This window comes from Patagioenas fasciata, chromosome Z (genome assembly GCF_037038585.1).
Source record: "Patagioenas fasciata isolate bPatFas1 chromosome Z, bPatFas1.hap1, whole genome shotgun sequence".
NCBI classification, from domain to species: Eukaryota; Metazoa; Chordata; class Aves; order Columbiformes; family Columbidae; genus Patagioenas; species Patagioenas fasciata.
The window spans coordinates 70,270,450-70,296,333 of record NC_092560.1 but is presented as its reverse complement, the minus strand read 5'-3'; the positions used below and the strand labels follow the sequence as shown (position 1 = coordinate 70,296,333).

At 40.1% G+C, this 25,884-nt stretch overlaps 1 protein-coding gene across 5 annotated transcripts in view; it reads right to left on the bottom strand.

Moving 5' to 3' along the window:
- The window catches only part of FAM169A (family with sequence similarity 169 member A), a 34,836-nt gene extending 10,716 nt beyond the window's left edge, over positions 1-24,120 (bottom strand). Inside the window, exons 1-6 of one of the 5 annotated variants that reach the window (XM_071802220.1) lie at positions 23,912-24,120; positions 9,062-9,199; positions 7,458-7,557; positions 6,334-6,419; positions 4,731-4,902; positions 3,136-3,315 (exon numbers count right to left, since the gene is read on the bottom strand). In XM_071802220.1, the coding sequence (XP_071658321.1) occupies positions 3,136-3,315; positions 4,731-4,902; positions 6,334-6,419; positions 7,458-7,557; positions 9,062-9,196 (673 nt within the window). In that variant the 5' untranslated portion in view covers positions 9,197-9,199; positions 23,912-24,120. Of the gene's footprint in view, positions 1-3,135; positions 3,316-4,730; positions 4,903-6,333; positions 6,420-7,457; positions 7,558-9,061; positions 9,200-23,290; positions 23,311-23,463; positions 23,695-23,754; positions 23,818-23,911 lie in introns of those variants that run through there. The other 4 variants (XM_065861063.2, XM_065861061.2, XM_065861064.2 and 1 more) reach the window with 4 other exon arrangements.
- Positions 24,121-25,884: the final 1,764 nt, after the last annotated feature.

Sequence of the window (25,884 nt, the reverse complement as noted above, 5' to 3'; positions counted from 1 at the left end):
AGAAACCACCCCAGAAAGAACTGTTCAACAAAACAGATGAGTCTGAAATAAACAGAATATTGCTTTACCCTACCCATCCTTCTCAATAAAACCTTTCTTCAAGTTTAAACACTTTCCATTATTATCTTAAACTGCAAACAAAGATGAGTGGGATTTTCTTCTTCTTCTCTAGGCACCCACTTGAGAGTTTTACAGCTTCACTGGTCACCGTACCTGCTAATCAATCACATGTCCCAACCCAGGACAGAAGGGCTCTTAGGCAGAGGATATAGTCAAGTGATTTGTGTCACCCCGTGTTATTATAGGCACTTGTGAAAAGCACTCTCTAAGAATGCTAACACATTACCATTGCATGGTTTATCACCCACACACTGTCCACTTCTGGAATATTTTCTTCTCTGCTGTCCATCCACATCTCTTCTCCTGATACACACACTAAACATGCATATGGAGTGGCATGCTCTGACATTATTCTTTAGCAGCTTCCAAGAAAACTACCATTTTTACCTGATTCATTATTGATGCATAATCTTAGTGGACAATCATAGAATGGAGTAATAGAACGTCCTAAGTTGGAAGGGACCCACAAGGATCATTGAGTCCAATTCCTGTCCCTGCACATGACAACTCCACAGCTCACACCATGTGTCTGAGGCTGCTGCCCAACTGCTGCTTGAATATGTTAAAGTTGCATGCTGTGACTGCCTCCCTGGGGAGCCTGTTCCAGTGCTCCAGCACCCTCTGGGTGAAGAACCTTTTCCTAATGTCCTGAACCTCCCCGGCACATCTTCCTGACATTCTCTCGGGTTCTGTCGCTGATCGTCAGAGGAAGAGCTCAGCGCCTGCCCCTCCTCCTCCCCTTGTGAGGAAGCTGTAGCTGTATATTTATCCAGCTGTAGGCTGGACATCCTGTAGAGGAGGATACTCTGAGACACACTATCAAAGGCTTTACTGAAATCCAAAAATATCACATCAACAGGCTTCCCTTGGCCTATCAGGTGGGTAATCTTGTTGTCGAAAGAAATGAAGTGTGTTAAGCAGGACTTTCACCTCATGAACCCATGCTGGTTGGGACTAATGACTGCATTGTCTTTAAAGTGTTTTTCAATAACTCCCAGAACAATCTTCTCCATAATTCTGCTAGGAACAGAAGAGGATGACAGGACTGTAGTCACTTGGGTTATTCCTGTTGCCCTTCTTGAAGATTGGGACAACATTTGCCAGCTTCCAGTCAATTAGGACTGCTCCAGATTCCCAAGAGCATTGAAAAATCACCAAGAAAGTTGTCACTATTACATCGGCCAGCTCTTTAAGTATACTCAGATAAATCCCATCAGGCAGATATAGCCAGAACAGCAAATAGCACACAAGACTGATAAACTCACAACCATCCCCATTCTCACGGTTATAGTTCTCTGGCCCAGGGCTCTAGGAGTCCCGGAGCCCATCGCTGGTGTTGAAGACAGAGGCGAAGAAAGCAATAAATGTCTTGGCTTTGTCTATGTCCCTGTTTGTGAGGTGACCATGCTCATCAACTAAGGGGCCAATGTTATTTCTGGCTTGCCTTTTGCTATTAACATATTTTAAAAAGCACTTTTTATTGTCCTTCACAGTACTGGCCAGCTTCAACTCTATTTGAGCTTTAACCACATGCATTTCCTTCCTCTGGTGGCAAGCAGCACCTTTGTAGTTCTGCCTGATCTTGCTTCCACTGGCTAAATATTAATATTTTTTTGCCTTAGTTCTAGAAGATCCCAGCTCAGCCAAGCTGCCCTTCTGCCTCACCTGCTTGACTGTGGACATTTTGGAACTGCCTGGTCCTGTGCTTTTAGGAGGTGGTACTTCAAAAGTGACCAAAACTGACAGATCCCAGCACCTTCAAAAGTTTTTTCCCAGGTGACCTTACCAAGTAGTTCTCTGAGCAACCTGAAATCCGTTCTCCTCATATCTAGAGTTGAGGTCTTGCCATCACTTTTCCTTCTGTTAGCATGTATTTTAAACCTGACTACTTCATTGTCACTGTGCCCAAGGCAGCCACCAATTGCCACTTCACCCACAAGATCCTGCCTGTTAATAAGCAGCAAATCCAGGAAGGCACCTTTCCTGGTCAGTTCCCTTAGTATCTGTACCAAAAAGTTATCATCCAGATGCTTAGGAATCTTTTGGACCTGTTTTTACCACCTGTATTTCCAGCTGACATCTGGCAAGTTGAAGTCCCCCATGAGGACAAGTGCAGATGACTTAGAGGCTTCCCTTAGTTCCAAAAAGAATAACTCAGTTTCATTATCCCGGCTGGGTGGCCTACAGTAGATTCCCATGACGACATCCACTTTGTCTGTCCTAGATTCCTGCTGTATCATTCCTTGGGCAGGGAAATGGATTAATCATTAAATTCTGCTCAAGACAGTTTGCTGGTTGAAGCCTAAAAAAACAGGTCTAGTCAGATCCAACAACAGACAGTGGTACTTGGAAATGCAGATTTCCAGGGGCTAAGAAGGCCAGATGAAGATTTTCATAGAAGCAAGTCTAGCAGATGGCCTAAGAGTAAGACAAGCCTTGAGAAACAGAGTAAAGGAAACCTGTGTCTTGCCTCAACACAGTCCCAAGCAACATCATTCCCAGAATGTATGTCATTTCCTAGATGACATAACCCTCTTGGGTTGCTAATGGAAGAGCTGTAAGTGTTTTCCTTGTACATTAGAACTGTGTCTTTTTATACCCAAGTTAAAACATAGCCTCGTATGTCCATTTGACCAGAAGTTCTGAGAAGGCACGAATGAAATGACCCTGTGAGGCTTATGAGTGAGCAAGAAAAAGGTGCTACATAGACATTAGATCACACACAAAAACACCTCAGCCCATTCTGGAGGCCCGGGGGGATGCAGTGGTGAACTTCATGGCAGCAGAAAGCCAGCAGAGATCCAATAATCTGATCTCATGTAGAGGATTAAAAACCTAATCAGGAACTATTTCACTGTCTTAAACAAATCAGGATTTATAACCTTCAGTGAAGAGCAGAACATTTAATACCAGAAGTGAGGATGCAGCCACAAGCAGAAAGCTTGAATGACAGCACACATTTGGACATGTAAAGAAAGCACAAAGAAGAACAGAAGAATAAAATAAAGAGCTTGCCTGTATACATGAAGGATGACAGTGGGTACCGTAGGCCAAGAGAGTCTTCTTTAAAGGAATCCACAAAGTCTTCCAACATAGTTAGACCAGAGTCTTTCTCACGATGTTTCTTTCTTACAAACATTGTGTCCATCACTGGCAGTGTATAAGTCATACTACGGTAAGAGTTGCAAACACTTCCTGAAATAACAGGAGGGGGGAATATCCATCAGTACTTCAGCATGCATTTTAGTATAATCAAATGAAGAGTTCTGTAATTTATAAAATGTACATGAGAGTATAACTGTAAATCATATAAAATTATATTTTCAATGATTAAAATAATTTATAACATTCTTTAAAAATAAGTAATTGCTATCAGCCATTATTGCCTCCTTGAGCAAGCTTCATAATGTTGTCACAATATATTAATAGATTAACATGTTAGAAAAAAAATCAATAGTGGCAGAAAATAATAGCAAAGGTAGAGAGGAAGAATCTCACTTTAAAATCTCACTATACAATTCCATAAGAAAAATAATACTGAGACTTATACAAATTATGCATTGCATAATTTACTTTTTTAAAAAGGAAAAATAAAACACAAAACCAAAGACAATCAGAACTAATTAGCTACTAATTCCTATCTTGGTTGCCAGACCAAAATAGGTCAGTGACGCAGACAGTTTACTACTTTTTATTAAAGTTTGCAAAGGCACAGATATATGTTAGATGGGGGAAGTCTCCATCAATCCTCCCGTACCACCATTAATCCTGAATTAGTTAACAATGGATAGAGACAGAACAAAAAATGTCAGATTGTTTCTCCTTGATCCAAATATTAGTATTCTACAAAGCGCTATCAATGTGCTAAACAGCCTAAATTTTATTCTGAAAAAAAAAAAAGAAAAACACAGTGAATTCCAAAATAACTAAAAGGAAATGATAATGTTTTAGAAAAAAGAGAAAAACAACAGAAAGTCTGTAACAGTAATAACATAAACCTGGAGGCTCAATTGTTATCTCTGAGGGAATGCATGTGTGGAATGAAAAGGAATATTTTTGTTATCACCAGGTATAGTTGAATCTTACAGCTTTGAGCAAAGTTTCTATGCTGTCATGCTATAAAATGTTTAAGTGAGAAAGACATCTAATTCTAGAACCATTTGAGATATCATGTCAGATTAACATCATCTCTGCATTCTGGAGCTAGGTTCAAAAAAAGTCACCACCACCACGACCACCACCCTGGGCCCCCAAAAAAACCCACACCAAACACCACCAAGCACAGCCCAATCCCACCATAAACAATTTTTTTTTTTTTTTTTTTTTCTGTAAAACAAACATAAAAAATGTTGGGGTATACCTCATTTCTATAGTTTTAAATTTATTTTGTGGAATATGAAGAAATCTAAGAACTTTTCTTAGATTGCTAAAGCACATAAGCATTTGAGCTGGACATTTTAACAGCAATCTGACCTCTTATGGTTTCAGGAAAACACCAACTCATTAGGCCTGAAAGGCTTGTAAAGTCTACTAAATACAATATTCTTCAAATAAGCTCCCTTTCTCCCCCTATGTATCCCCCCAAATCCCACAATACTCAAGTGTTTTACCTGTAGGTTTAACAGAGTAGAATCCAATAGCCTCTCCTTTTTTCCACATGATCTTAGCATAGTCATTGCTACGATGACAGAGAAATGGGACGTCAGTTCCTTCCATTTCTTGCGTTCGATAGATAATACGATTCAGAACATAAAGAACAACCCTCTCTCCAAGAGAGTTCACCTAAAGAAATGCAGAAGAACATTTTAAAAGAGTGCCCAGATTAGTTAATACTCACACATCAGAGACCTTATTTTTCCAAGTCACCAGTTAACACAACTGCAGAGTCAACAGAAGCTGGAACTGCTAAAGCAGGATGAAGTTCTGGGGTTTGCTTGAGGACAAGGAGATGCTCAGAAGCCCTATCAACAGGTTAAATAGAAAGCAGTACCACAGACACAGGGCACTTCACAATTTCCATGTAACTTCTAATCCAACAGGTAAAAGCTGAGAGAAGTGCTGGGAGAGGGGCAGTAGGGGAAGTTCTAAAATTTAAACTCAAAACTTTTTGGATTTAAGAAACATTCACCAAACACAGGAGCAGTACACCAGCCTCAAGACTTTCCAGGCTAGCAGGTAACTAGAGCCCTACAAAGGAGAAATGACGAGCCTCACAGGGCAGCAGGACTTGGCACACTCAATCACTGCTGCTAAGAGTGGCAGACAACAGGAGATGATGCAGTGGAAGAACTAGGTAAAACCATTTCTGTGGCACAAAACAAAGAACTCAATATCCTTTTCTCTGTCCTGCAGGGTTCCCTTTACATATGAAATTTAAGCTCACCACTATTCTACCCACTTGTGAAGGAAGAACGAGGAACCATGCTCTCTTCCCAATGCCCAGAGTTTCAGCTATCCTGCCTGTAAGAGACTGAGCTTTCATGGTTTAATCACCATCCCACCATTAAGAAGCAAATGGAAAACAAGGCTACAGGGCGAATTCTCTGGAGTAAATAAATTTAAAAAAAAAATAAAATAAATAAAATAAAAGATGAGTGCCTGGATTCCACGAGCAGATACAGATTACACTCCTGGAAAAACACAGATTTCCAGTTTTGGAAAAACAAACCAAAACAAAACAAACCTCCATGCTACCCAGGTGTCAATAATGGTAACAAAGGTCAATGACAAACAATAAAGCAGATACCACGCAGTTTACTTTTCCAAACCTTATGTATTGTCACTGCAAGCTATCAGCTCCAACTCACCTCTATCAAACAGGCCACTGACAATACTTTTAGCTTACTAGTCTCCTGATGAGACCAATAGGTACTGCTAGGGTACAACGCACCATTGTACTAAGACATTTCAATACAACCAGATATACAATTCTCTAAAGAATAAACTTTCATCATCATTAATTTTTAAATAGCTTACATATGAAGCTACTGTTCGAGAGTCACTCTTGCTCTAGACACTACCTTCACAATCAACTTCCCTTCCCCCTACTACTTATTCCTCTATTCCCATTGACCTTGGTTTTGACATGAGACAGCCAACTCATTTCTGAATGAAATGAAAAGATGTGACATCTCACACACTAGTTATTCATCATAACTTGCTATTATCTTGAAGGATAAGAATAATTGCTAGGTGAATGTTCCAGTGCTTTACCTGATGAAGCCCCTGTCTAGCAGGGACAGATGTTCTCACAATGTCATCAACTGACCACCACTGGTCAGCAAGATACAGGGCTACAGCTTGAAAGAAACAAGGGAAATAAAAAGTTAGTGATTCTTACAATTCCAAAAGAAGATATTCTTTAAAGCTGCCAAATAATTAGGAATAACAGTGTAGTAACCAAGTTAAGAATATTTTATTTGGCACTATATTCATGCAGCTCTTACTACGCTAGCAAAAAAATGTGGTGCTATACACCCCCCCATATGCAATGTTACCCAGTCCCAAACTTGTTTGAAAACCACAAACAACAAAAACACAGATTTTGTGCAGTACAACATACAGGAATTGTTTTCAGACATATGCACTATCCTTCATCACTGTGCTCTAGTACCTCCTTCCACTAAAAACCAAGCCTGCCAAGAGAAGTCTCATTCACACATATATTTTAGTTTTGGGTTGCGAATGGATATTGATATTGAAACTGTGCAAGCTTCAGGGAGTCAAATGGATATAAAAAAGGCTGATGGCCATAAGACCAGTAATCAGGAAGAGTTTGATCTACAGGCATTTGTGGCAAACTTGGCAATCATATACATAGCATTTAATGGAAAGAGAAGGAAACATGGAGGACTAGAAAGGAAGGGAGAAATCGGGAAAAAGACCCCAAAAAACAGTGAAATGTCACCTTAGCTAGAGCTATGTCACTACCTAAAGCTAAAGATGCTGCACTTGGTGACACTCAATCACAGCTAATCAAGAGCATCTAAATTCATGGGGAAATAATTGGGTACTATGAATGTTCAATAAACTCCTTTTGGAGAGGCGAGAGATCAGGAGATACACATCGCACTTGATTCAGACAAGCGCCATGTTATTTTGCTAAGTATCTCCTGAAATCATTAAGTCCAGTTGTACTCTGATTAGCAGGCAAAGTTCAATAATTTGTGTGTATGAATCCACAAAAAAAATATAGTATGGAAACAAGAACACAGTAAACAACAAATGGAAAATGTGGCAAAGTTATGAGATACACTAGTGTGAAATGAGTGGGGGACTGGTTACATCTATTTGTCACAGAGAAAGAAAGAGCAGAGATTAAAATCTTAAAATGAAACCTGTGAGTGAGTCCCATGGTGGAAACAAAGCAAGAACTTTGTGTGACTGCTCTTCACCATAAAGAGGAACGAAGCCCACAGTTGACAAGCTAAGAGGAATCTGAAAAACAGTATACAATATTTCAATGACTCTTGCTAAAAAAAAAAAACATTAGTAAAACGTACAAAGAATGTTTAGCTGGGTGAGCAAGCCAAACGTTGAAAACCAAGTGCTTAACAGTCAACTGTAAATGACAAGCCTCAGTTTCTGGCCCTTTAGATTGTTCTTCCTAAAGACAGAATACATTATAAAGCGCTCTGACTCTCAAACTCTGGCAGAATTAGCTACAGTAATTTATACTGTTGCAGCTCTCTGCTGTCAGCAGTTTGTATTTATGTGCACAACTGAAGTAAGATGCGCAAGGAGCCAGCAGTATGTTCAACTGCCCCAGCAATGCAAGTTGCCAAAGCCAACAGAACTACAAGCCAGACAGCCAAGTAAAGAAACAAACTGCTGTTTGTTAACACAAGCCCTAATGTGCTAAACTGGGAAAGCTGGATTCAAAAGGGTTTTCTTCCTTCAAATTGCACACATTTTAGAAATTCCAAAGTCATCTGCTTGATTTTCCCTCAGGAGCAACATGAGAAGGGTTAAATCAATCTACCCTTCAAGAGCTGAGTACCTTCGTGGAAATGCATTTAGATATAATTTCACATTTTTTCAATATTTAATTAATGCATAAAAACTAGCCAGACATAAATTATGAGGTAAATAGATTTGCTTATCCAATTTAAGAAGATTATGATATGCTATGCACAAATGAGCATGTTAATACAAGCAAATATTTAGGCATACAGCACTTGCAGAGAAACACAGGAAAGTAGTCAAGACTCCGCTTCTGCCAAGGAATCTGCAGCACTAACCTTTTGTTCCCACAGAGTGTCAGCTCGCTTATTTTTCATTTAAGTTAGACACCATTGTTTTCACTGGTACTAGTTCTAATAGAAATGTTCATCTAGACAGAGCCAACATTGACCAACTTATCACACAAGTGACAAGTGTTTAAAGCATGAAGTGTCACAGCCAGCCTACACTAGAACAGCATGGAATATTTCAGATAAAAAGAATCACTTCTGAAATTAGTGGAACTTGCTGATCAAAAACTGAACCCAACCATGAAGAACACTAAAAAACTGAGATACAAAGAGTCAGTTCATTTCAGTAAATCATTAACTCCTTAGTTAAAAGGACAGGTTGTGACTGTAGATTGGACTAGATGATCTCCAGAGGTCCACTCCAATCCCAACCATTTTGCGATTCTGTGACTGTGAGACAGTACTTTTTCAGAATTTGACTCATCAATTGAAATTTTAAGGTTTTTAAAAATGCTTTAATGCATACAGACCCATTGCCTAGAAGCAGCAAATTGTCACTGATGCCCAGTTTAAATTCAATAACAAAATTTTTTAAAATGTAGAGCTTAACACACAAACAGGAATTGGAAGACACAAAAGCTTTGCTAAAATAATTATGTAATGCAATATTTATGGACCAAAAATGTTAGATCTTTTAGATCTATGAGTATGTCAAGAAAACTGGGACTAAGGTATTTGCTGGTTCTTACTTTGCGATGGTTTGGCAGAGACAAGAATTCAGGTTGGTCTGGATTCCCACAGCGAAGCTCAGACAAGTAGTTTTCTGCTGAGGTCTCCAGGTCCTCATGGCTGTAGCTGTCCAACACATCCACAGGGAATGACATCCTCTTGAGAAATAAGCAAAATTATTACTGTAGATAGTTTGAGAGACATGCTGCACTGTTTAACACATACTAAACACATAACTAAACACACAACTAAGACTGTTGAACACGCCCCGCTCCCTCCAGCACTCTAGAGCCCTCTATATCCAAGCCAGAAAGGAGAAATGCTCCAGGCACTTTATTAGGATGGTGTCTTTTAACAACACCTGTGAAACAATACATGAACCCAACCTGCATTTGTAAGCAGAAAAGGATGAGTTTAGCCCATGGATCCTCCTAGACGCAAACACAGAAGATTTGTAACACACAAGCCCCTTGTTTGCAGTACATATACCATAGATCACAACAAGCTGCCTGAGGCAGCAAGCTCAGTTACCTCCCTCCCAGCTGATGTTTTTGAGGCCATAGATCAAGCAATAAGCAACCAGTCAAATGAAAAGCAAACACCTCAAAAGATAACAAGGTTAGACAAGACCAACAAGAAAGATAAGGTCATTTATTTTGGACACGTGGCATCTAAATGTATCTCTGAAGAAACCAAAGCACTGTTCAGAACACTGTTCTCAACAGCTGGACAGTTAATGTGCCTACTAGTTGGTTGTTTCCAAAAGCATTTCAATCGCTAACAGGAGATGCTACAAGCTCAGCAAAAACAAGAGCTCACAACAGACCAAAGAGACACTTTACGGTGGTGAGTAGACAAACTAAAGCACTGAAGACCAACCACAGCAGCAATAACCCCTTGAAAGATCTTAAGATTCAAATTTTCCTTGTTGAAGTGGTGTCAAATAAAGATGAACAAAATCTCCTGAAATCCACTGAGTCCTCTTCAGCTAAGGCTCTTGCAGTTCTAGAAAACTATAGACAGAAACAGACCTCTCAGTTCCTTTTGAGCTACAACCCAGTCTCACAAGCATGAGCTACCACAAGTTCATGAGAACCTGTTCTGGCAGAACACAGCCATCTCCTTGACCTGTCTCACTCAGCTCCCAGGGACTCAACACTCAAATCCCAAAACCACAAAGCTTTTCATAGGAGATTTACAATTCCTAGTCGTCATTATGAAGTACTTTTTTAAAAATTTTATTTTAAATCATAGTCTCCAATTCTCCTTGATCTCCAGTCTCCTATCATTAATCCTCCATTCAGTGTTCTACTGACACAGGTAAATCACATGCAGAATAAGCTTTTATTTCAACTTACCCAGTAGTAATTAAAAAGTCTGCATTTTGAAAGCTTTTTAATAGTAACAACATACTATTATTAAGTTGCTTGAATAGATAAGACTGCTCATTCTACAAAAGAGATTTTTTTTCCCTGTTAAAATCGAAAAATAAACTTGGACATGATTTCATTGGCATTTACAACTGCTGGCTTTAGTGCTTTTTGTGATGAAAACACAAATGCTATTGTTTAGATATAAACACAAATTGCCACAGCAATTTCCTTTCAAATTCAGCTCATTCCTTCCCCCAATCTGTTATTTGGATTTTCTATTGCTTTCTCTTCCAGTCTCTCACACTCCTCCTGCTTGTGGTCACTGTCTCTTCCAGATGTTCCGCTGTAACTCTTAATTCCCCAGCAGTGTCTTCCCACCTTCCAGGTGCTGTCCTTGCTAACAGAGCAGAAGGAAGCAAGAGACACTTGGCACCAGCCAACTTCACTTGCTCCTCCTGTTTGCAAACCAAAGGTGAGGCATGTGTGCCTTTGAATGCAGTAGCAATGCCCAGCAGCCAAAGGAGCTGCTGCATGGGAAGAAATTAATCCACTGCTGATTTCCTCACCTCTAGCAGACACAGTTTTATCCACTGATACTACAGAGTTCTGAAACACACCAGCAATATCATAATATAAATAAGGTGACTAGGTTGATGTAAGTATTTTGGAAGAGGAACAAGAAGAGAGGTGCAGTGTAAGAGTACATGTCTCAGCTACTACAACAGGATGAGGCTTTAAAATCCAGTAAACTGCAACAGGCCTGGTAAACTCTGTTTTATAGGAATACGGACACAAGAAAGTCACAATCTAATTTTCTGTATGCTGGCAGAAGGGGGAAATCCCCCTTCACTCTTACAGAAATACCTAAGTGCTTGAATAACTCCCACAATAACAGCGAGACAGAGCTGCGTTTTCATTATTACATGACAAACAGACAAGCAAGCCACAAGCTATAACTGAAAGCCTCTAGGTAATAATTCCTGACATTTTTTAGAATAAAAATATGCAAGACCAAAGTAGAAAACATGCAACAAGAAATTCAGTAGATTATTTGAGTTCCAACCACTATACCACTATGAAAGTGAAAGCAATCACCACAACTTTGCCTATAAGTAAAAAAAGACAAAAGACTCTTTTCTACTAATTCATAAATTCATTGAATTGCACTCAACATCGTTCAAGGACACGTTTTCTGTTTAGGTTACTTGGCACTTTCATATAGCGTACTTTGATTTTTATCCATTCCCAACTCATTTACATTATTCACATTTGACTTTTCATCTCATATCATTTACAGAGAACAGGTTATGCGCAGTGAGGGGGGGAGAAACAAACAAACAAAACACACCAATACAGAGCAATCTTCAAGACTAAACCAAAGAAAATCTACTCAAGCATTCCTGCTAAATAATCATCTATCATTTGTACCATGCAGCACATTAAACAAGTATGGTGACAAGCTCTCAAACACTTGTGTGGTGTAATTTTTCTCAGTGTTGATGAGATGAGAAAAACTTTACAACAATTAAGTTCATGAAATCCCTGGAGAAATCAGTAACCATACACAAAGTTATCATATTACATTAAAGGTATTAAACAGCTGATGAAAGGAGAACATCCCACACCACTCTACAGCAGAGTGCAAGTAGTTCAACAGTCCAAAATGCAAGCATCTTCATTTTGAAAGGCAAAATAACTTAACAAATACAAACGAAATGGCTTGCAATAGTAATAAATTAATACATTTCCCTCACAAAAGCACACCTGGTTTGTCAATGTCTTTAACCAAGTAAGAATACAGGTGGCTCCACATCTAGTCAATCTCAAGTAATACAGGAGAGGAAAAAAAAAGAGAAAAAAATCAGCTTTTTAATTTATCTTGACAAGAGCATTACAGATTTTTCTCCACAGAGGCAGCAGCAACAGCAGAGGTCTCTGCCACAGTCTCTCATGCCCTTTTTTGTTGCTTTAAGCCTCTATGTGTTGCACGACTGTAAAACTGTCAGGTCAAATCCTTGTCACACACTACGGGACCACGCTCTGGTCATGGGGTACCACTCCGATTGGCCACCAAACAGTCAGGATGACCGAGCACATACGACGTAGCCTTAAGCAACCAAACTCATCACAACTATTTGTACAAAAGGCATATTAAAATGTGTGTTTGGAGGGGGTGGATACAATTTATTTTATTTTTTAAATGATACAAATAAAGTTTTTCATGTTTCAACTGAATGTAAATATATGTTACACTCTTCAAAACCATATCATTTCACATAACAGTATTAAAGATTGTATGTATTAAACTCAGATGAACAACGTTTGCTTTAATGTGGAATTGTATCACTCTCCCCCTTGTCAACATTACGCGAGCTACTACGGGAGAAATGGCACGTCCTTTTTTCAGAACAGCTGCAGCACCAGAGGTTAACAGAGATCAATTCAAGAACACCAAAAAAACCACACATTTAATGAAATGAGTGAACACATTCCTGTGCAACTGAGGCTGTTCCTTATTCACAAAATCTTTATTACTATAAGCATTAAGGTAAAAAAAACACCTTTCAGTAGAATAAGTGGGCAACATTGCAAATTGATTTAATTATTCATTATAGCTGCAACTCCTATCTTAGAAGGAGAGATGCACAGTATATGCAGCTTCCAGCTCATACGTGAATTTCAGCAGGAACTAAGAGATCTGTTCATCCCCTTGCTGACTGTTAATACAAGTGCCACAAAACAGCAGAAAGAAGTCAAAAGCTGTATTATTTCTTACAGCACGTCAGAAGGCTTAAATGCAGCTTAAAACTGCTTTTGGGTACATTGATCCTAGAGGGACTGAAGTCTAAGTGGTTTAGGTTTAGAGGAATCAGGATTAATTTCCAGCTCTGGCAGACTTCATGTGAGCACATGTTATTTGATCTGCCTGAATTCCTCATCTACAAAATGCAAATAATCATTACCTTATAGAGACCAGTATGAGAAATACTTTACCAAGATCTTGATATACTTGAACACAAATTGTTTCAAAACTTGACAAATGCTGAAAGTAGACAATTACTTACACAGCACAATTTGAATGCACAAACAATCCACCAAGGACTTTTCAACATAGAAAAACTGGGACAGATAAACATGTCTGGCATAATGAGTATGTGTAAAATGAAATCAACAGCTACATAGCAGGTGAACAATCTTCAGATTTAAATTTGTGCTTACCAAGAAATAATAATTAGGGGTTTTTGTTTGGTTGAGTTTGGGGTTTTTGTGTGATTTTTGTTGGTTATTGTTGGGTTTTGTTGGTTGTCTGGTTTCGGTTTGTTTTTTCTGTTTTTTTGTTTGTTTGTTTGTTTTTGTTTGTTTGTGGGTTTTTGCTTGGTTTTGGTTTGATTTTTTATTGGTATTTGAAGTCTAGAGAGCAGATACTGGGGTGCTTAAGCTATGGCCTGCAGAAATTTTCTGGTAAACCAGGACAACTAATCCAGCCTCAGCCCACAGGACACACATCAGGTCCAGTCCTGTAATGAAGTATTGGCCTATGGGGACAAAAAGTAAAAAGCAGTAGTGCCTGACCTAAGCTTTAACCTATTTAAGCAAGCGCTGAACTATCGTATCACAGAACTCCTCAAAGCCCGCCACACATTCCTTCATAATCATCGCACACCTTGAACAAAGTTCTATCTTAAAAATATAATCCTACCACAATTTCCTAGACTAGCAATAAGCTATGCCTGCATAGCATAATAAGATACATACACAACAAACTAAATATATATCTTCATATATACCCTAGCTGCTGATGTTCCAGAGAAAACCAAGCCATGACTGCAGAAGTCTCAAGCCATGCTCAGGAACCAGATCTGATGATGCACCAAACCAGCAATAATCTTCTCAAACAGAGCAGCAGGAACATCATTTGCCACATCAGTTTCCCACCCTGAAATGGCCAATTGTTGGTTTGGTGAAAGCTGTGACACTATACAAAATAAAAACAATTTAAAGCTTCAACTACAAAAAACAGTCTCACATCTGCCCCTTCTAAAATTTTTAAGCTCCACTAACATTATTCTATTAACAGACAAATTATATAAGTGTTTCTGTTCTTAGACTACAAGCTGTCTTATATACAAAACATTTTCATGGCTTTTGTTTCTTCATTATTCAACATCAAATATGTTAAATTGGGAGGGGTTGTTTTTATATATCGGTTTTTCTTGTTTCTACCCAAACACGGTCTGAAACATTTAATTAAGTAAAAACGTTGTTCATCTTTTTCTAATATAAAAATAACTAAATTTTAAACCTATGTTAAGATATTCAATCATTCAAATACGTTTAATGGTGACTCCGGTAGTTTGAAATTCATAGAGAAACCTGTCCCATAATTAAGAGTTTAGAGCCCTACTGTAATGAGGCTTTCACGTTTTATAAATATCCCCATGTCTTTTAATTTGTAATGTAACATATCTTGACTGTGGTAAGAGAAAGACATTTTAGGAAAGGTAAGCTGCTTTTTGAACACTAGAGCACTTATTAGGATTTCTTGAAAATCATACAGGCTCAAAGAAGCAGCAACAATACTCTATTTCATCTGCCACACTGAATAGACAACTCAAGTCCTCCTTGCTCAAATAACTACATATTTAAAGGTATTTTTTCTTGGGTTTTAATTTTAAAAGCTTGGTTTTATACATTCCTAAGTGATCTTCAAGTCATTATCTGCACCATAGTACTAAGTCACATAAATACTACTTCCTGCAGCATGCCTTCTGTTCACGTTTTCAGAGGATAAAGACACATGGATCTTAAATACAAGCTCTTGCCAACTCAGATGTATTTGCTTTGGTTTAGGGTTTGTTGTTTTGGTTTGGGGTTTTTTTGTTTGTTTTTTTGTTTTTTTTTTTCATAAAAGGAAGAAACTGAGGTTTTGTTTTCTGTTTTGGTTTGGTGGTGGTGTTGTGGGGTTTTTTTAGAAAAGGAACATAAACCCCCAAATAAGGTCTATTCACACACTATAAAATCCCAAATAGAAAGTTCTTAAGGAAACGCAGGACAGTGGTCTAGAAATTGTTGTCAACATCCACCAAAAGCTTTGGATTAATACGTCAACCACATTATCCGTAATCTGCTTGAAGCAGCTTACGCAGCCCTGCATTTCTATCAGAGACACAAATCTAAGGTGTTGCTTTGAATGCAAACAAACAAAAATAAACATTTCCACTCATTAATTAGCCACCACAATTTAACTTTAATTTTCTTGTATAACACGGAATTATGAAACCTACAGAAAGGATTCAATTCCCTAGTCCTGGTATAAAACACAACTGCAGTGGAGATCAGCAAGAATTATGGTCAAAAGGTCTATGCAACTGTGTTCAAATAGTCTCCTGTCAAATGAAACATAAAAGAGTCCTCCACATTAAAAGAAAGAAAAAAAGTATTTGCACATCACTTCTTTTCAATTAAAAAAATAACGTCTGAAAAACGTATATTAATGTCATTAAACACAAAATACAGTCAGAAAAAAAGTATCCAAAAGTCCATCTTACAATTAAATATATCGAGGATGTTCTAACATGCAATAAAAAAAAACAACATTTGGTAGTTCTAAAAGACTAAACTGCAAGCAAAATGTTCTACCATAAAACTGGATGCTCTTAATTAAAGTATAAGCAACAGCATTAAAGAGTACTTTCAATCAACTGGTGGATAGACTTGCAGAAAACATGAATGCATAGAATGATATGGCTTTGATGAAAACAGGACAGAAAACTTGAGAAAACTGAGGTGACTGAGTAGTACCAGGAGAATATATTACACAACTTCACTTTCATACCCACCTTAGGCAGGTAAGGTTCTTAAGCATATGCCTGATTAAACACCTGTGTAACGTCACTGGCATTTTGCTCAAGTGATTAAAATTAGGTATTTGATTAGGTAGCCTATTTAAATCAAAGACTAAGTTTTAGGTATACAAACTACTAATCTGTTATTTACACTTTTCTATACAGTCTTACATTTTAATGAGATTATCATCTGGTTTCTTGAAGAGCAATTCCTTCAGTAGAGAGTTTTGAGAAATTAATATGTGCAAGTGATTCCCACAAGGAAAGGGTGCCGGAGATTTAATAAATCAAAATTGTGTGTTTGAGACTCCTGAAAATAGCCATAATTAACAAATCTAGAGTTTTTCTTAAACCTTTCACGCCTTCCCTTTCAGCTTCTCAGATTCAAGGTGACTACATCCATACACAAAACAAAAATACATTCCAATTGTGTTTGAAAATAATGAACAGGTGAAAGACAAGCATGCAGGACAAAGTGGGATTATCACTTCCTGCATCAGCCTCTCTGACATACATCTGATCCCTCCTATACTCAGCACTCACTCTTCTTCCTAATCTCCCACTTTCCTCTATCTCCCCTTCACTACACAAGATAAACCTGCTTAGGGTCTAAAAAACATAACACCAAAACCCACACAGATACCCTTTAGGAACCCACCTTTCCTCTCTGGCCACTGCTTTTTCTCTCTTCTGTGCCTCAGCAGTTCAGAGCAGCTGTTTTGCAGTTCTCCAGCTCCACCCCCAGCCTCCTCCAGTTTTGCTCCTGCACTTTATACCCCACAGCATCTGCTCTTAAAGGCTCAGCACTGGTAGCCCACACTAAGCTCCCTTCCTCAGGTGGCTGCTGGCCACCTGGGACACATCCAGCCATGCTGCTCTTGCCCCTGCTCGTCTTCCACAACTACACATCCTTATATTGACCTTCTGCTTCCCAAAGCACCTCTTCAAAAAGGTGAAAAGATGCATCTCCTCTTTGGTTTTTTTGCATCTTTATTTGCCACTTGCTATCAGAAGAGTATCTCCTACTACCACTTGGTGCCCATGTTTCTTGGCAACTTGTTCAGTTTTCAAACCTTCATGGCTTCCTCTAACATCATCCCTCCAGTTTGGAAGGGCCATCTCAGAAATACATCTAGCTATTTTAAAGATAACTACAATAAAGCAAACTCTTCTCTTGACCATAAGTACAAAAAACCCCACTGAACCTGGTTAGACAGCTGGTGGACTATCAAGCCTAACATAACAAGCCTAACACTGCAGTGACACTGGTTTTGCAATAAACCTATGTACAAATTTGCATACATTTTCAAAATGCATGGTTATGCCATCCCCTCCCCATCACCACAACTGGGGTGGACTTCAAAGCTGCATAGATCAGGCGAGACAATTGCAGACAAATGTTAGCACAGTCTAACAAGTTACTGCTCATCAAACCAAAAACCAGCAACTCTCTTTATGGCTGCTTGGAGGTTATTCCACATGCAAATTCAAATGTGATGGTGACCATGGTTACTAACGGTGAGCAGCATGTCATTAAGCTTTGCAATCATACCCTCCATACCCAGAAGTTACTAAAGCAGTTGCCTGAGCTACAGCTACGCCACATTAAGTCTCGGGATGTTGTGGCTTTCAGCAGAGGAGCTGTAGGAAATTGAAGTGGTATTCAGGCTTTTTTGCTTCTTTTAAATTATGGTTAGGTGGGTTTGTTTTGTTTTTAAAGTCATTCGCTGCGGGAGACCTGTAACTGAGAAGGCAGCAGCTGCCTTGGCTTTGTGGTGATTCAAATGAAAATGCAGAAACTGGGCGGGGGTGGGGGGGACAGGAACACAACGCTGGGGGGTGGTAGAAATTAACATGGGATCTTCCCAGGAGTAGGAATAAGTCACCGAAGTGAAGGCAAATAAACAAGACTGCAATAACAGATCCCTGTCAATCAAACCAAAACTTCCTCGTAGACTAGGCAAATCAGTGCTACAAGAATATATTTGGAGCAGTAGGAATTAAAACCTTACTTCAGCTTAAGAATTCCTTTTTTTCCAAAAAAGGGAGCAGGCAACCATCCAACTGTTATTACAATTATCTTCAGAGGATGACAGATGGTTAAAAATATAGTGTTTAATAAAAGTAAATGCTGAATTTTACCTGCTGTTTTTGGTCTGTGTTCTATAGTAGCAAATTATTTCAGCTGCACACAGCTAGAGTCCTGGCAATGTACAACAAAATTATGGACGTCCTGGCAATGCAGTTTGTGGATTTATCAAAACAGGGTGGGATCAAAGAACACCAGAAGAGCCAGGGACACAGATAACTAGACATAAATCTACCTGCCTTTCTTGAGGGACAGGTAGGGTGAAAGTCAAATGACAAGAATACTACAGACATAAAGAACAATGTTCAAAGGAAGTAATCGGGGTTTTCACATACCATGCTTGGGCCACAGACATGATGAGTAAGTCATAACTGTGTGGCTGTCTGAGCCCAGTCACTTTGTGAAGAGACATTTCAAGCTACCATCCCAGCTGACAGATACCATTCTCACAAATGCAGTAGTAAGTGTAAACATCTCCATATATCAACACAAAACAGCACCAGTGCTTCCTCACCTTTACAAAAGCCACAGACTACCCTAATCTATATCACAGCTCGACTTAGCAGTAAGTTTGTCTTCTTCGTCCCATTTTCAGAAGGACAAAAAAGAAAAGGCACATATGAACCAAAACTATATAAGTAAATTCCACCCTCTGAAAAATAAGCATCGAAGAAACACAAATTCAGACCCAGCATGAATGTGAGTAAGAAGCTAGGAAAGAGTCAGGCATCTTGTAGGCTCTTCCAGATAACAGAAAAAAACATGTAGCAAGATCTGGTATTTCTTGTTTATGCAGAAGTCCTGTTCACAAAACAATGGAAGAACAAAACATCAAAAGAGTATTTCATTACTCAGAGCCCTCAAGAATCTGTTTAAACATCAACTGACTCACACCCCTCTTCTCCAAGCCTTCCAATGGGACCACACAAACGAGCAGCAGCTTAAGGCACATCATCTTGCCCAAAATGAATCTTTTCCCCTCACTATCCATACCTGCTGCCATCAAAACCTATATTTAGCAAATTCGTTAGCTGACAGAGCACATTCCTGAGCAGCTCTGTGTTTGCCTTCGCTTCCAGCAGTCTCATATTTGCAGATGGTTCACTTTTGTTTCCCTCAATTGTCTGGGTACTGCTGGTTTAGTTCAACTCACCACAGCTGCATTATAAAAAAATATTCATTACCTTGCATTCACTAGCTATCAGTAAACATGTTACCACAGGACTCAAATTCCATGTCTCAGAATGTTGGCAAGAATGTCTCTAATAGCAGAAAGGAATTCACACACAACCTCCTCCCTGGTGTCATCCTGGCTTTATCTTGTTCATCAACCACCCTGACATCCTTCCAAGAACATGGGTGCTTCTGTGCGTACACATTTCTCCTGCTTCTCACTGTACTACACATTTGTTAGGTTCAAATTTCTAAGTTACACCTCCTAGTACCTAAGCTATCCTGTTACAGATATACTTTATTTTTTCAAAAAATTCCTTAGAAGTTTCAATAACTGTTCTTCCCTAGAAATACAGACATTACTTTCCCATTATGGATTGGTTTAGAACAAAGATAAGCAAGTTAATCATGCCTCTGAACATATCACCATACCACACTATACAAAAAACAGCAACAGTATTAGCACTGCTAACTCATTATATTGACCCTAAATTAGTGTTCGGCTTTAAGCTTTGGTTGCAGGAATCAGGTTGTTAACTACTGCTTCTTCAGAAAACTCTCTTCTGCAGCTTCAGACTAAAGGCTCACAAGATGAACTCTCAATGCTGCAGTATCAAGAGAAATAAAATACTACAACACTTTAAAATCCTTTTACATTGTCTGTGCTGCACAGTAATGACATTTACATTGTCATTGTTAACATCCCCAACTATTTTATCACTAGCAACTCACAAATAATTTGAATTCCACAAAGTTATAATTATTGCTGGCTAATTCTACAACAGCTTTCAAGCTACAAAGCCTCACAGGATTTGCTTCCTGCAAGAGACAGATAAAAGACTGGTCTTCTACCAATACATTAAGATTCTACAAAAGATTTGAAAGCTCATCACTCTTTTGGGGCAGGATTCTTTTACATATTTTAGGGAAATATTTAAAAGCTTCTTTGAAATCTCAGGCTCACTGGAGAACACCAACTAAATTTACAGTGATTAAATAAATACATGCTGTCACATGCCACTGTTGTTTTTTGTTTTTTTTTTTAAAAAAAAAGCAATACCAGACAAAACTGCAAGAATGCCAGAGAAGAGCTATCAAGACACTGCATATGCCATTTCAGTGATATTTAAAACAACGAAGTAGAGGAAACACATTAAAGCACGTTTTTCCACTCACGATTGTTTAATTGGTACTGTAACAGCTGGAAGAAGTTTGAGAGGATAGTTGAATTTTGCTTGATTTATTTTTTGTTTTAAACCCGTTTCTATTTTATGAGAAAGGTTTTATTTTTAAACAGTTTACAAAATTATTACCCAAGAGACACTGATTAAAGCAGTTCCAAAGAAAATAATGCACCTCTACCATAGCTGTCCCAAACTTTACTTTTCACAGATGGAAGGATGACTGTAGCCTTCTGGAATGTACAGCTGATACAACTGATCACTAGATTACAACCTGGAGGAAGGTATTTATCTGTGAGGAAATGTGAAGCGAGTACTTGAATAGAGAAATATTTAATGAGTAACAATGTGAAAATAAGCACAAGTAATAAGCAAGCATTATTTCAGTTCTAATACTACCACTTGTATTTGAAGTTTAGAAATATAACTGATAACACCTTCAAATGATTACTACTACTCGATATTCACTGATGGCTACATGACAGATTGATAAACCAAGTATTACTGGACCCAAGAATGAAAGCAAGTAAAGGGCTCTTCTAATCTGATGAGTTTCTCTAATACTTCCAAATTCAGTGCTCTTTTCTTAGTGATTTCATAGCAAACATTTCAAATTTTCACATTAAAAAATGAAAAGAAAAGCATTAGTAAGTGTCAGCCTTAACACTGATGTGCACTTCATCCATCTTTCGCTGGCAAAGATTCTGCACTGTAATAGGCGTCCAATTTAAACCGACCTGCACAGATAGGATGTTTGGATAAGTAAGGAGAGTTCCAAGTTCATTCTGAGTTGTGTTTTGCAAAACCGATAGGCTAAAAAAACAAACAAACAAACACACACCACACAACCAAAACACTGTTTCTAATTATTAAAGTGAAGAGACATTTTTCCACCTTAATATGGATACAGAAGAAATTAAGAGTACTTTCCAAATAGTTTCTCAGAGTACTGCCTCTTTGTAAAGGAGTTATGAAACACTCCAAAAAGACATGTCACTGTGTGCCTTGATCACACATTGCTGGTCTGGAAAACTACAGTAGAACCCCACTGTAATTACTCATCTTCCAAACAGTAAAGAAAGGCACTGTAAAACATTTGCTTCCATACAAAGCAGATGCTAAGATCAGACTGGGGGAAGAGGACTGGGGGCAACTTAAACACCTATCTGGTAAATATGAGTCCCCAGTGGCTTTTCATTTATTAACAGGGTTAAAATTGAGATGATCACCAAAATTAACAACTGAATTTAAGCATTTTTATAACAAACCTCTCTCTGCCCTGATGTTTTCCCTCTATGAAGTAGATGCCAAAATGAATTCTTAATAGCCACTACTAAGATAAGAAGTGAGAAGTTCTTCACTATTTAAGTCAAGTGGAGGTCAATTAAATAACGAGAAACCGGCCAGTGTGGTTAAGGAGAGAAGATGCATTCAGTTCCCATACGAAGCATTTGAACAACTGAGACCATGATCACTCTGATCTGCAGCAATCTTTTATAGGTCCTCCATAGAAGCAGCACCGCTCCTCTTATACTGATCACTGCCACAATAATTATTCCCCTAAAACACTGGGCAGTTGTATACCAGACTACGACAATGGTGCTCCGAACAAATAGAACGGGTACCTGCACTCAAAAGGAGTAAAAAACCCCCTCCACTCTCTTGCACGTACATACACATACAAAAAACCCACCACCACAGTTATCAGCAGGACAGTGTCTCCACACCACAGGCTAGTTTTTCCAGTTTCTCATTATTAATACTGAAAACTTCAGAGCTCAGAAATGCCTAAAGATGACTCCTTAATGGCTTCCTCTAAATAGGACATTGTGTATAAAATCAGTGAGCTAGTATATTTTGTTTTCTATTAATGCTACTAAAAGCTTTTGCTCTAGCTCCCAGAGTAACCCACCTTCTCAGGTTGGATTTAACACTCCATAAGCAGGATAGCAATGCTACGTCAACAGATATCTTAGGCAAGATGCCTCCCGTTTTAAGAGGGAAGAATCAGTCTTACCTCAAGATAAAATTAAAAGAACTCCACACACCATGCATAGAAAAATGGAAGTATGCATGACTGTGTGTCCACACGTATTCACACATACATGCAGACACACAGCCATCTTTTGTGGGAGGCACCTATTGTAGCATTGCAATTCTGTTTTCATATATATGCATAAAGGTATTATGTATATATAACAGATCTTACCTATGTGTGTGGCTATAATACGTAAATTAAAAAGCTACAATAGATGCTGTCACAAAAGATGGCTGGCCCTACCCAACACGGAGTGGCCTGGCCCAAAACTCACACTGAATTCGGCACCACGCAAGCCCCGGCCCGCACCCCGCGGAGGCCAGGCGAGGCGAGGGGCGGCTGCCGGGGCCGAGGGGAGGCCGGGCCGGGCCGGGCCGCTCCCCACCGCGGGAGAGCCTGGCCGACCCCACCGCCTCACAGAGCCTCATCTGCCATGGCCGCGGAGGGCGGCGAGGGCCGAGCGCTGCCCCCAGAGAGGATGCCCTGGGGTCGGGGCCTGCCGCGGGCCAGGGGACGGGGACCAGCGGCTGCTCCGGCCCGCCCACCTACCTCCCGCTGGGCAGCACGCTCCGCGCCCACCGGTGCGGCCGGGGCCTGCTTCCCTTTCCCCAGCCTCCGCAACCGGCCGCCCAGTCCCCCACCCGCCCGGCCTGGCCCGGCTGGGCTGCGCGGAGAAGCGGGACGCCCCAGCAGGTCACCCCTCACGCTCCGCCGCGCCTCACCTCAGCCGGCCGGGCAGCCTCCCGCGGCGGCACCGGGCGAGGACGGAGGCGCGGAAATGAATGGAGGCGGAGGCAGCGTTCACAGCGGTCCCTGGCTCACCTCTGGCTTCGCCCAGTCCTGCTGCCCCGCGCCTGATACCGTCTCCCCCGGCGGCCTCTCCGCCCCTCGCCGCTGACGCACTCCAGCTGCTACGCCCGGAGCCGCCGCCGCTCGCCCCGCGCCCCCCGCCATGGCGGCTGCTGGGTCTCCCGCGCCATCGTCCCTTGCCGCGGCGGGGAGGGCGGTGGTACCTGCGCCATCGCTCCCCGCCCTGGCGGTTCGTGCGCTGGTGGTACCTGCACCATCGCTCACCGCAGCGGCAGCTCTGGTACCTGTGTCATCGTCAGTATCGGTGGCTGTGGTGGAACCCACGGCGTCACTCACTGTGGTGGGGGTGTAGGTACCTACCTTGCGGCCCCGGCACACAGAAAGAGCCCAGGGCTGTCCTGGTGATGGGTGGTACCTGCAGGGAGGAAGGAGCAAGGCCGCGCAGAGCAGCTCGCCATGAAGCTGGGGGTGAAATCTTCCCTCTCTGAGAAGACCGATCTCACGGCCTCAGCTGGGAAGGGCTGCTTGCCAGTCTCCAACAGAACCCACACCAAGGGCCAGCCTGAAGCCTCACCACTGCTCTGATTCACCAAACTGGGGAGCCAACTGAATTGCATTCCTCACAAGGGCGTGTTTTCCAAAGGAAAATGGTCAGCCCTGTTTCCCAGCACTGACCACCACTGCCCACGGCACAAGAGCTTCCACCCTCGAGAAGGCCTGCATGCCACGGAGCTGAAGAACAACAAATCAAACGGGTTCTTGCAGGAGGACAGTGGTGGCCCTTGAATCAGGCTATGCAATGTACCCTTGCTTTATAGCACATGATCCTTTGCTCCGGTACTAGGTGCACAGCTGTGGTGACATTGGTGGGACAGAGGAGGCTGGGCACAAAATGAGGTCACTGCTGGATGGGGCCAGCAGTCATTCCATCTCAGTGCTATCTGCCAGAAACAAGTTTGTCACTCCAAGGGCCAAATAAGCAGCAATTCAGAGCATTAATAATGATTATGTGTGTGTCCAAAATAATTTCACCTTGCTGAAACTATCAGAATACAAGAGTGGTTTTGGGAGACAGCACAGACAGAACTTTTTAAATACAATGATTACCTTAAAGATCTGTGTATGACCAAGCTTTGACGAAAGATCTGTTGGCAGCGGAAAACTAGATTCGTATGAGAATATGCTTTAGGTCATACTAAAGCACACCTTTTCCATCAAGAATGTGAGCTCAAGTATCAACTCATACAGCCCTATGTAGTAGGGCCAAGGTTTGTGGTACTTCAATTTTTTTCTCCTTATTAGAGTAATACTGATTATGTTTTGTACTTGCTTTTCAAAGGAAGAAAATTTTTTTACGTGTTATATAGTGAAATTTGTTATATAGTTACATAGTGAAAATTGTTCTGCAGTATGTAGTAGAAAACAAGACATGCTAATGGAGTAAAACTAGAGTTTGACCCTGCCAGGAAATTCTTAAAATTAGTTAATTCTGCTTCCTGTATATTTTGTTCAAACAATAAATGAAGGAAAGAACCTAGAGATTGGTTGTGTGTTTCTATCTTCACTTTTGCTGACAGATCAGTGGAAGGACCAAGAATCTTTGGGCCTTTCTTGATGAGAAATTTTTCATGCATTTTTTGTCATAGTTGTTTACTGGGTATTTGAAATGAGATAACGAGACTTTAACCTACAGAATGTAATTTAATAAAAATATTTCTCTTCTTACTTGCTTAGGATATGGATGTGCTATTAAAATCCTGGCCACAAAGTCTTTTAGGAGAAGAAATACAAAGACAGATATGATCTTAAGGCAGAAGAATAAATTCAGACAGAAATCATTCAATAAATTATTGCCTTCACAAGCCACCTCCTATCTGGTTTAGAAATAGATTTGCATTTTTGTTTCTTTTTTTTCCTTTTTTCTTTTTCTTTTTTTCCTGTTGTTACTTCCTTCATGCCATGCTTTATGTCTGGAAGAACCTCCGTGCAAAACCCACAAATGACGATGCGCTTTCTGCTTTGTCTTTAGCTTATGTTGTAAGGCTTACAGAAATCTTGATAGAAGGTGCTTGGTCATGACTAGTTCTCATTCTTATAGTCATATTAATCTCCCTGTGAGTTTGTGCATCCATTCTTTCTCTCCTATATCATGTTTACATTGCAAATTCTTAAAAGTATATTCAACATTACTAATAGGACCACTCACACCAATAACATTAAACATATGCAGTGGGGGATCCTACAAATTACGTTATATAGAACTGGGATGATCCCCTGTGCAATAGGTTGCACAAACACACATTCCCACCTGTCACAAGGCTGTCCTTTGGTAT